General features: G+C 36.9%; 2 protein-coding genes across 16 annotated transcripts in view; one reads left to right on the top strand and one right to left on the bottom strand.

Moving 5' to 3' along the window:
• LOC129953677 (glutamate-gated chloride channel) overlaps nt 1-12951 on the bottom strand; it is a 240227-nt gene that overhangs the window by 106481 nt on the left and 120795 nt on the right. The gene's annotated exons all lie outside the window — the stretch shown is intronic.
• On the top strand, nt 689-1884 carry LOC129938397 (zinc metalloproteinase nas-1-like). The gene is made up of 2 exons (XM_056045971.1): nt 689-1570; nt 1691-1884. Exons 1-2 carry the CDS (start codon nt 704-706, stop codon nt 1832-1834), a joined length of 1011 nt encoding a protein of 336 aa, XP_055901946.1. The 5' UTR covers nt 689-703; the 3' UTR covers nt 1835-1884.

The following is a 12951-nucleotide window of genomic DNA, read 5'->3' as shown; positions in this document are numbered from 1 at the left end:
CATAGATTTATGGTTTTTAAAACGTTGCCTGTATTATTTGCTATTAAACATTTACATTCTCATTAATAAAATAAGCTTCTTATTCTTAGGACAATATTTAATTAAAATAAATTTATAATCTAGATAAACTCAATATAAACACAAAATGACATTATCAAGTAATAAACAAAAATAAATTGAGTACATAAACATTAAGCAGTTTATTCATTTACCAAAAAAATAAATATTTGTATACTTCTTGATAGTTCCGCTGACAATTTGAAGATAAATATTTGGAGCGAAAATAATAAACAAATGAAAATTAAGTTAGAGTTGCCATAGTAAGAATTTAAATTATATCAATCAACATAAAAATTAAAGCTTTTATTAAAACAGTTTGTTTTTAGAGCTTAAAAGATATTAGTTGGGTTAAAAGTTTATTATAAACAAACAATTCTTACTTAAGGAAATGTCAGTTGTATTTTATTTCCTTTTGATGATTTACTTTATTCATCTCTTGGGGCAAATTGATTTCTAAATTTCAATCATGGTAACCCTTTTCGCAATTCATTCAGATACCTACAACATAACAGGTGTAGCTTCTTGTAGGGCAAGGCGCAGCCCAGTCAATGTGTCCAAAATTTTAATATAAATTGCTAGTACCCTGGAACCAAGCTATTATTAAATCCAAACTGTTGCAGTACTCGGAAATACGAGAAATATAATGAACTCCAATCAAAATTATTACAAGTTGTTTCTTTTAATTCAAGTTTTAAAGTTTTGTTCGTCAAGTGGTTTTAGTGATGATGAAAAAATCAACGTTTTTAATGAAGTTCTGGACAAGGACATTGGTTTTCTAGATTCAATTGGTGTTGACGAAAATGCATTTATCGATAGTGATGATGACGAAATAACTGGCAAACTAGTGGCCAACTACAATCATAGCAATTCTAACCAAAATCCTGAAGAATTAGGCTCTTATTTTGAGGGAGATATTCGAATTCCGGTACGACTGTATAGAAAACAAAAAGGTGGCATATTCACAAAGCCCTTGCTCTGGGCAAATGGTGTGGTGCCATACGAGATAGTCGGGAAATTCAGCTCCAACGAACTTGCAGCAATTCATTGGGCATTCGATCAGTACCACAAAAGAACATGTATCCGCTTCAGACCCCGTTCCAGCAGTAACAAGGAAAGAGATTACATTGCCATTGTGAATGGTAGATCTGGCTGCTGGTCTGCAGTGGGCCGAATGGGTGGTAGACAAGAAGTTAACTTGCAAGCCCCACAGTGCCTTATGAAACGCGGCACTGCCATCCATGAGCTGATGCATGTGCTGGGCTTTATACACGAACAGAATCGCTTCGAACGGGATAGTTACGTGGTTGTGAGAACGGAGAACATCAAGGATGATATGAAAGTTAACTTTGTTAAGTCTTCCCAACCATCAGTCGAATATCAGCAACACCAGCAGCACCACAGTGCTACGACTACGACGACGGGTAGAGGAATTGGATATGATTACGCGAGTGTGATGCACTATTCACCAACGTCCTTTTCGAAGAATGGAAAGCCCACAATCGAGTCAAGGGTAAGTACACACAGAGTCACAGTCATGTATCGCATATACGATATAAGATTGAGAATGTTTTTTTGAATAGTTGAAAATTCCATTAAGGTTTTGTAACTTATTTTTTCTTTCTTTGTACAGAAAATTACCAAGGAATCAAGGTTGATGGGACAGCGCACGGGCTTCTCAAGAGTAGATGTAGCAAAAATAAATTTCATGTATAATTGTAAAAACATTGATGTCCTTCAAGGGTATGAACTTGAGTCGGAATACGTAGATGATTAATGTTTAAAAATAAAACACAAGCTTACACGTGTGGCTTTGAGCATTCCATATTCGTAGTTTTGTTTTTCAAATTTCAATCGTACATATTATGTACAATGTATGTACATAGGACGTGTATTATTTCATGTAAACTTTAATACTTTATAACCAAGGTGCAGGCACTGGGTTAGGGATGTGAGCAGTTGCAGTCACGTCCTGCAATTCACAATGGTATGTAAAATAGTTCTTTTTCCTTCTTTTATTTGAACTTTCTTCAGTTATGCAATCAGAAATTACCTATTGATAATTTCAATGCAAAGGGTGGTTAAATTTTAAGGGCCGATGTTGATTTTGAATAAAACACAAACTAATTGGGAAATAGTTGTAGTTTCTTTTTGTTATGATAATATTGCTGTGGTTTAATTATGTATGGAAAAAAATATCGGCCAAATCGCCGTCGTGAGCTTGGTGGAACATCTCCATCCAATGGTTCAAATTTTCGATGAATCTTTGTCGGTGACACTTACATATTTACTAGTGCTTTTAAAACTACTTAAGTGTTTCATTAAACAAGTATGATACAAATTAGGAATGCAAGGGCGTCACCGCAAGTAAAAATATTTCTTGTTATCAATTTAACTTAACTTTTAAAGAATATTTTAAAAATTATGTAAGCATTTAGAAGCGTGATTTTGAACAACTTCTGTGCAAGTAAAAAAATTTGAAAATCAAAATCCACCAGTGTCAGATGAAATAAAAACGAAGGTTTAAAATTGTTGACAGTTATTTCTTAGCAAAAAATTGGACAAGTAGTCATGGAAATAAGCAAAAGCGTTAACAGTTGCTTCTTGGTTTGCATTTCGATATTTTTCTTCTATTTCTTTAATTAAACTGTCGTACCTATCCCTGATTTTTTATAATCGTGTTGCTACAATCAGGACACTTTACTTAAGAAAGAGTCGAATATTTCCTGTATATCTCCAGAAATGCACCTCAATAGTTTTGTTCATTTCATTCATGATCACTCATCATTGTTGAAAAAAAGGGCAGCAAACACAGGTTTCAGTCACAAATCCCTGCTGAAACACCGTTTACTCGGAAAATCGAATTGTAGTTCTTATATATTCCAGAAAACTGAAAATATCTGAATTTTCTTAAGGTCTTTCTCAGGTCATGGTAGCCAGTACGTGTTTTACGTACCTCAACATCCACAAAGGAACTTGCAGTTCTCAAGACCAATCTACTGTCAACTAGATTGGCCATATTCCAATCGAAGTTAACCAAGCTTCCTGCTGCATCTGACAAGATGGGTTCTAATCAGCCACCAACAAGAAACCCCTGGACTGATGAGGAATGTCGGCAGACAAACGCAGCCAAACAACAGGCACGCAAAGCGGCGCTGCATAGGAGGACGCGAGCTGCTCCCGAGCTCTATGAGCAGAAGAGGAGAGAACAACACCGAAGGAAAAACAGAGAGCATGAGAACCATGCGTTTGAAGAAGTTGACAGGTCTAAAAGTTGAAATGAAGTTAGAAAGTTTATGAGCACTAAGTGAAACCCAAGTAGGTAAAGATTCCGATCCTGCTGAATTTTGTATTCATGGGTATAGCTTGGTGCCTTTATTCTTTTCCCACCATGGCCTCGATATACACGTTAGGAATGATGTTCTTTATCAGCTCTTAAAACAATATGGTCTTTGCACCTATTCCTTTTTTAATTATATGTGGTTTAAATTGTCCGTAAATAAGCAAATCATTCACTACTGCTTCCTTTATAGAAGCCCAAATTTTGACAGGGTATCAACTTCTCGTGAATTTGATGCTTTGTCTGATTCCATCTAAAAAATTGTTTCGTCCTATCCTCGCACTGAAATCGTTGTAACGGGCGATTTCAATTTCAATAACATTCAGGCCAGACAACACCCGATGGAGTGTGTGCAGAAATCTTCGCTGAGTTGAACACCTAACTCAGCTGGTCAATGAGCCCACCCGAATATCGGACGTTGAAGGTCGAGCAGAAAACACTCTTGACTTGTTTCTTACCTCTGACCCTGATAAGTACACTGTTAGTGTTTTATCTCTTCTAGGCACATCCGACCATTGTGTTATATCAGCAAATTTCTTGTGTCAAAACTGTCCAGTTAAAGAAAGAGCTCCTAAGAGAACCGTTTGGCAATACGAGAAAGCCAACTGGGACGGTCTCAATATTTATTTCAGAATCTTTAACTGGTCACTATCCTTCCTCGATAGTGACGTTGAAGCCAGCGCTGATACGATCACAAGTTTAATTCTCCTGGGTATGAGAACTTTTATACCGAACAAGGTTAAAAGTATCAGACCCAAGGAAAACGCTTGGTTTGATGCGAGCTGTAAACAGGTAATTAGGGTCAAAGAGGTAACTTTCCGTTGTTTTAAAGCCAACCGTATTGAGGAAAGCCGGAAAAAGTTCAAACAAGTCAGAAAAACCTCCAACGCCCATATTCGAAGGACCAAATTTTTACATGACTAAAAGTTACGGCAAAAAATACTGCAAGGTCCCAAAGGCAGTACAAATTTTTAGTCATTTGTAAAAAACATGAGCAATTCTTCCTCTTCTTCGGTTCCTACGCTCGTTGTCAATGACACACCTTTTGTTAGCTCTTTAGAGAAAGCTAATCTCTTTACTAGGCAGTTCGACGCCAATTCTACGCTACCAGTGAGTGTTATCACTTCGCCTGTATTTGACCGAGTTAGTGATTCTATGGGACCAATCTTTTTTCGCACTCGTACTGTGGCAAGAGTCCTAAGAGATCTAAACACACATAAATCCGCTGGTCCGGATGGTATCCCCGCTATTGTTCTGAAGAGGTGTTCTCCAACGCTAGCAAAACCACTGCGTAAGTTTTTTCATCTGTCCTACTCCTCAGGTCTCGTTCCGAGCGGATGGAAACCCGCATTTGTCCAGCCTATTCCCAAAAAAGGCGAATCTTCCTCACTCTCTAACTACCGACTGATTGCACTTACGTTCCTTCTTTCCAAGGTCATGCAAACGCTGATTAATTATCAGCTCAAGAAATATCTTGAACATCGAAAGCTTCTTAATGACCAGCAATACGGCTTTCGTAGCTATAGGTGTACTTTTGATCTCATGGTTCATATCAACGATCAGTGGAGCAAATCTTTACATCGTTTTGGAGAAAGTAAGATTATTGTAGTTGATATTACAAAAGCATTTGATAGGGTTTGGCATCAGGCTCTCTTATCGAAAATGCGTGCTTTCGGTTTTCATGAATAATTGCTTCATTGGATTAGTAATTACCTTTCGGATCGTTCAATACAAGTAGTATTCGATGGATTTAAGTCTGAAAACCACAAAATAAATGCTGGTGTACCCCAGGGCTCTAATTTATCTCCAACACTGTTTCTCATTTTTATTTGATCTCCTGTCTGCAACATCTAATCCAATACATTGTTTCGCTGACGATAGTACTCTTAGCTTTTCATATTCGTTTTCAGACTCACATCCCTCTTCTTCGGATGTGGAACTGCAACGACTAAATATGATAAGGTCATTAAATTCCGAGCTAAAAATCATTGTTCAATGGGGATTAAAAAACCTCGTGGAATTTAATGCTTCGAAAACCCAATGCTGTCCTTTATCAATCCATTATCCATGGATGGCATCAATAAGACTGAACACCTCGATATTCTCGGTATGTGTGTCACCAACCACCTCTTGTGGAATGATTACATACGCGATGTCGCCAACAATGCCGCAAGGTGTTTGAGTTTCCTTAGGCGACGCCAGAAATATTTCACCCCTTCTGATCTGGCTATTATCTACAAGACTAACATACGTCGAAAGCTTGAGTATAACTCCCATCTCTGGGCTGGTGCTCCTGCAACTTATTTAAACCTCTTGGACAGTATTGTACGTAGAGCATTTAACTTGATAGATGATAATATCATCATGAGTTCATTTACTTCGCTTAAACATAGTCGTAAGGTCTCTTGTCTGACCCTTTTTTACCGTTATTTTAACGGCTTATTCTCTAATGAAATAGCCAGTTGCATTCCTCCCCTTAAACAGTTCAACCGTAATGCTTGAGCTTCTGGGAATGCTCATCAGTATACCCTCGAACCCAACTTCGGTCGTACTGTCAAATACAGAGATTCGTTCTTTAGCAGTACTACGCGAATGTGGAATGCCTTACCACACTCTGTCTTTCCTAGTCATTGCAATATTCAGGAATTCAAAACCAATGTGCACCGACATCTCCTTTTAAACCGCCTCTCCTCTTCCGACTGCTCCCACTGTGCCTCTGCATAATAAGGGTAGTAATATCCCCTTGAGTGTGTGTTTATTATAAACAAAAAAAGCAGGTGAAACAAAATTCATAAATACATAATCCTCGGACCGAAGGCTGCATAGACAAAAGTTGAAATATCACAGCAGAATGGGCTGTTATGCAACTTTTTTAACATCGTGCTTGAAAGAATAGAGCATAGCTCACACGTCAACACTAGAAGCACAATCTTTCAAAAGTCTGTCCAATTACTGGCAAATGGTGACATTTGATATATTCGCAAGAACTCAGTGTGATGACAATGGAGCTTTTGTGAGTGTTAAGACAGCGGCGGTAAAAACGGGTTCAGGGGTAAAAATGAAAGCAAAACAAAGTACATACTGCTATCAAAAAAATTTAAAACGTCACCATCCAGAGACGTAACTTTTAGGTAGCTAAGTACTTTGTCTTCCTGTAGACTCCGCAATGAACGCAGAAAACATCACCAGTACCAGAATTACTCCTGCTAACCGCTGTTGATTTGGACAAAGAAAGCAATTGAGTTGTAAAGCCCGTCCTTCTATACGGCATATGACAAAAGCGTATAAAAGCACCATGGGTCTTTCCAAAGAAAAGTTCTTCGCTTGATCTACGGTCTAGTATGCAAAGAACATGAGAGGGGGAAAAGACGGAACGACAAGCTTAGGGGCTTTACAATAACGTAGACTTAGCCAGAAGGATAAAAGTCCTAGAACGTCATCGAATCCAAGCCTAAAGGCCAGAAGAGGAAGTCCACGTATCAGGTGGCACGCACAAGTGGAAAGTGACCCCATGCAACTTGATGTTTGTTGGGTGAAGCCCTAGTTCACACTGGTCTGTAGCACCACCTTAAGTAGGTAAGTAAGCTTCGGGTAACCTTAGTACAAAATATGTTGGATAATTTGTGACCTTCTTCATCTCATTCTGGAAAATCACATACTACTTTGTTATGATTTTAGAAAAGACTTTAGAAAATCTGCTTCTTCTTTAATAGCTTAATTATGTTGGTTCCATTATATATATCAAAATATCTATTGCACAGCTTTATCATAGATTCAGCAATTTATTATTTAAAAAACTTTTCCATCAAAATATTTTTCAAATAAAATCCTAACTTTCTAAACTGATGTCACAACATACCCAAAAAACAAAACAAAACAAAAATAATCAAATTTTAAAAGAGCTCGCAGCAAAATGTTCCTCCGCAAGCATAACAACAACTGTCAAAACAAACACAATAACTCACCAAAAAACAAGTCAAATCTTCTTTGTCATCTCATAAATATTCTTGGCAACCTATGCAATTAAATAATTTCCCATAGACTCGGCGCTGGTCATCTCTATCTCCTCTTCATTTACATTACCACCCTACTGCCGTCGCCGCCGCCGCCGCTGCCGCCGTCACCGCCAACGACTCTATTCATGTTCCGATTCTAGACAATGTATCTTATAGATATAAATGCTTATATTTATGTGCACACCGGAACTGCGGAGTTAAATAACTTTTACCAGTTCAAGTCTGAAGCGAAGCCGAATACAGGAAAGTTTAAAAGCAGAATCAAGGCGACACATCCCTCACTATAGTACAGATCCTGTTTGTGTTCTATATACATATATGTATTGTACATACATATTATAGGTACAGAACAATGTGTTCAACCTTTTTCATTTATTCAGCGATTCCGTTCTCGCCCCCATGTCCGCCTTTTTCACTAATCTATGAGAAATAATTTCTGGCATACAATGGCCAACTTTTGTGATGTCTGGGATTGGGATTGGGATCGTTTTGTTCACTCTTTTCATACATTTTTATTTTTAGTTTCGTTCATCCTTGATCCTTGTTGTTCTTATAAGCAGCATTACCTCTACCACCATCATATACCGCAGCCAACATGGTTCTTATAAACAAAATTAGATTTGTGTTGGCTTTTTCAAGGCCTTTCTGTTCTGTTGCAAAGGATAGAATGTACATATGTATGTGTATAAAAACGAAATTCAGTGAACTGTTAAAATTATTATGAAACTCAATAGTAGAAAAGTTGATCCCTTACAAGTCATTTACGTTATACGGTCTGGGTCATTTTATTTAGAGGAATGATGTTGTATGATAGGAGCTCATGATGTTGTTGGTTTAAGTTTAAAATTATGGATAAATTAGGGGTATAAAGAAACTACTCAAAAGCATTTTTACCATTTCTATTTCTATTAGCGGATCTTCAAACTTAAGTTACGACTTATTGGAAATAAACGATAGAATTTGGGATTCGATTCAGCTTTGAGAATGATGACATCGCTATCTCTGGTTATATTCAGCCGTCGACGCTGCGTGTTGGAGTTTTTGTTCGTGATACGTTTAAACGTTTTGAATTATTGTTGATGCTTTGAAGCTTTCGTGTAAAATTAACAATTTTTCGTAGTCCTGTTAACTTGACATAAATTTGTAGGAAATTATTCCAAGTGCCCGCCCTTGAAATACTTTCTTAAAGGATCCGTCCATTCATCTATCTCTTCACGCACGACTTCCAGTTATAGCGAAGCTGATGTCTTAATAAAAGACTCAATACGTCTGTGGGCTTACAGCAAGCCTTCTCCTCCAAGACATTCCATAGACACAGAGGATAGTCCAGGAGATTAGGATCCAGGCGATCCAGCACTTTCCAAACAACTAAGGTGTTACTTAAAGGCTTGACAATCTTGTCTAAAATATCACTTTAATAGTTGGAAGCACTTGTTTTTACTCCCTGCTCATAAAAATGCAAATTTGTAACACCGTCATACGACACTACCCACTAATACCTTCACTGAAGCTGGAACTGGCCTCTTTGGACTTTTCCACCCTTTTCAGCAGCTTCCTTAGAAATATTGGAGTAAATACTTTAGTTTGGTGATTAAATTTCTGTGCCGTTGTAAAAATATCCTCATCTGTGAAAAGAATATTTTTGTGTCCACCGTTTTGCGTGTTTTTGAATCAAGACCTTTGATCTTGTCACTCTTATCTTGCAGAGTCTCAGTCTCTCGTTATCTAGTATTTCCTAAGATGTAAATCTTGAAACGAATATCAAAAGCTGAGAGTACTGCCGTCAACAAAACTAGAGATCTCTAATGAATATCAGGAAGAAAGTCGGAGACAAAACGGAGCCCTGGGGAACAGCAACATTTATTTTGTGAATTTTAGACTTTAAACCATACCATACAATACAACTTGTATCCAACGAAAAAAAAGCTTCATCAATACCAAAAGCACGAATTTGATCTATCAAATGCTTTTGAGATATCAAGTGGTTTTGTCAGCATTGAAGAACACCTCTTCAAAACAATAGCTGGATACTATATGGGAAATTTCAAATCAAAATTATCTTGAAAAAAAAATGTCTTTAAATCTTGTCGATATTATGGTTCATCTTTTTAATTTGAGTGTTTTCGAAGGAATATTTCCAGGCAAATAAAAATGTGCCTACGTCTTGCCTCCTTTTAAAAGAATAGCGAACATAAAAACACTTAGAGGCTTATTTTTGTTTGCTTTCTTCTAAATCAAATATTTTTGAAAAAGCTACAATAACAAGAATCCTGAACTATTTGAAATATATAAATTATTTCAGCGATTCTCAGTTTTATTTATTTTATTTTTTTAACCTTCAGTTCTAGTATTTACAAGTTGTTGATCAATGGCAGATCACAATATCCTTTTAGATAAGTTATATCTTGTTGGTTTCCGTGGCTTTATCTCGTGATTTGCTTTTTACCTCAATTATAGGTCTCAGAAATTAAGGATAAATGGTCATTTAAATGATTCTGTTTCTATTTATAAGGATGTTCCCCAAGGTTCAGTCATAGGGCCTTTGCTTTCTCTGACTTTCATCAAATCCTTATTTTTGCAATGGTTTTAATTATTCTTCCATTAAAGTATTTGTAATACTACATAGTCTTTATAATTTGTCTTCATGAACTGTGTTTATTTTTGGAACTGCTAAACTGTCGTCGCTTCACATATTTTCAATACACTGCCTTCGAGCTTTTGGGTTTTAATTGAAATGTCGAAGACCTCTAGTCAAGTCTTTTATGACCTAGTTGTTAAAACCGTCGATCAGATTGACAGAATATGAATTCGGATTTGGACAAAATCTTAAAAAGTGTCCGATATTCTCTCTTTCATTATTTGTTCTGTGAGTTATGTAGTTCAGAGAAAGTATCTCACCTCTGGCTCGTAGAATTGAAGAAATCATATCAGTTGAGTTCCTGTTGTCGAAGTAAACTCCAACTTACTAAAAGAAGTCTCTATACTGCAATGCTCTGATGCAATTTTGTCGATACTTCTCATCCGATTTCGCGACAAGGGAGTAAAGACTTTCTTTAAAACCCGTAAGATTTTCCAAATCAAATTCGTTCGATTTACCTGCAAAGCAAAATCGATCCAAGTTTGTACAAAATTAAGCTGATGTATTCAACTTCCTGATCCTGAAGATTATTATGTTGGATTTGCTAACGTTGATAAATTAAATGTATCGCAGTATTTTCTAAGTTTGACGATCATTTCTTGGAGTTGGTCTGGGGATTCCGATAAAAGTACGATATCATCAGCATACAATAAGCGCGGCAGATTTTCTCTCACAAAGTTCACTCCTCCTCCCATGCTCAACTAAATCCTCAATAAATAGAGTACTCAACTCGCATCCTTGTTTTAGGCTCATTGAAGAGCTGAAATCTTTGGAAAGGCCTTTCTCCATTCCAATCTTTAGCATAAACAGCTCTTAAAATTCTGATCATTTTAGAAGATATGCCGATATTCAAAAGCTTAAGAAAAAATGCTGTCAAATGCTGTCTTAAAATCTATTAAACAGGCATATAGTATTCGCCCTCGATTTAACTTCACATTTGTATTTTTTTGTATATTATGCGCGAACCCAAGGGGATATGAATACCCTTAAAATTATTAAACACAGTGCGAGCAGTGAGGAAGGGGGGATAGGATTAGAAAGGAGGTACAGATGCACATTAGTTTTGAATGTCTGCACATTGCAATGAGTGGGAAATATTGAGTCTGGTAAAGCATTCCAAATTGGTGTAGTGCGACTAAAGAATGAATCTCTATACTTTACAATACGTCCGAAATTAGGCTCAAGGGCAAACTGATGAGCATTCTTAGAAGAACGGGTATTACGGTTGAATTCTTTGAAGAGGGGTAACAAACTATTTCATAAGAGCATTGTTTATGAAAGTAGCGATGAAATAATGACAAGCATGAAACCTTACGACGGTGCTCGAGAGATACAAAAGTTTCAGCTAGGCAACGGTCACCTATCAGTCTTAAAGCTTTTTTTAAATTCTGTATAAAATAATCAAGTGAGTATAGAAGCACCTGTCCAGAAATGGGAATTGTACTCGAGTTTCGGACGAATATAGGTTTTATAGATTATAGCTAGATCAGAAGGCGTAAAAAACTTCTTTTATCTTCGGAGAAAACCTAATTACTTAGCAGCATTTTTGGCGATGTTTAATATGTTATCACCCCACAACAAGGGGTTTGTAATGCACATACCTAACACTGAAAGCTGTTCAGTTTCTTCCATGCAAGTACCGCTCATGGATAGTGGCATTGGGGGAGGGTTACGCTTTTACGACATCATTGAGTTTTCGAATCATTAAATTCTACACGGTTTTCGATTCCCCCATTGAACAATGCTGTCAAGATCAGAATTTAATGACCTATCATACGCTTGAGTTGGTAGTACACATCCGAAGAACAAGGATGCGAATCTAAAACCGAATATGAGAAGTTGAGGGTACTGTCATCAGCGAAACAATTAAGTAGGTTACAAGTTTCAGACAAAAGATAATTTATACAAACAAGGAAGAGCGTCGGAGACAATGCGGAGCCCTGGGGCATACCAGCGTTTATTTTGTGGATATCAGATTTGAACCCGTCCAATTTCTAACTCAACGAAGAAGAGATTCATCAATACCAAAAGCAAGCATTTTCAATAAGAAACCTTCTATGTTCTTCTTGGAATTGAAGTAATGGAACTTCCACTTCTTTAGTGAGCTGATTGTCTTGCAATCCATTAAAATTCACTTCTAATCGATGCAGTATGCCTGCAGAATTTGTAATCGGATTCACCTCTCCGCCCCTCCAATATGTACAGCGTGGTGTGAAACTGGGTCATGTTTCAGAAAGATTGGTAGAATTTCCGAGCCTGCTTTGGACCTCGCTGTCTGCTTGTTGCTAAAGTTCACAGTACAAGTTCTTCTCCCAGAAATTAGTACTTACATATGTATGCTATTTATCATTTCTGTTTATAAGTTTAATTTAAAAAAAAATAAATGTTTGTTTTATTTTCAACTGAAGCAAAATTGCCGGCACACATGTTCAAAATCGACCCGCCTTCTTGACAAAGTATTTTTCGTTTCTTTTCTTTTCAAAAAAAAGAGGGCGTTAGTGTTCATTTGATTAATGACAGTTAACATGATTTGAAAGAAAAAAATTACACTCCTCAAAGTCTTACAATCTTTCGTATGAACCTATACTATAATTTCTGGACTTTCTACATAGAATTTTTGAAAATTCTCCATGCAACATTCCTAACCTTTTTCATACCAAGTGTCAACCCTCTCGTAACAAAAAAAAACAACGCAGACATTTTTGCTTTGGTAAGTAAGTTACTTGTTATGTTCTGCTGCGGCAAAATACGTACAGCATTTTACAAGTTTAGAACTATTAGACACCCACAAATATTTTCTTCAGGACAAAAACTAAAATGTGTCATTCTTTTTTCGATCTTTGTGTGGCCAGGCCACACTGACTCAATATGACCTCCCCCACATCACTAAAAAGTGAAAA

This window comes from Eupeodes corollae, chromosome 1 (genome assembly GCF_945859685.1).
Source record: "Eupeodes corollae chromosome 1, idEupCoro1.1, whole genome shotgun sequence".
Taxonomy (NCBI): domain Eukaryota; kingdom Metazoa; phylum Arthropoda; class Insecta; order Diptera; family Syrphidae; genus Eupeodes; species Eupeodes corollae.
The sequence above is the reverse complement of the archived record's forward strand: the minus strand, read 5'-3'. Positions and strand labels throughout refer to the sequence as shown.

Bases quoted from the DNA above. Each gene is read 5' to 3' on its own strand.
- LOC129938397 (XM_056045971.1), top strand. From the start codon at position 704: ATGAACTCCAATCAAAATTATTACAAGTTGTTTCTTTTAATTCAAGTT. The intron at 1,571-1,690 runs GTAAGTACACAC...TTCTTTGTACAG, and splicing joins AGCCCACAATCGAGTCAAGG to AAAATTACCAAGGAATCAAG.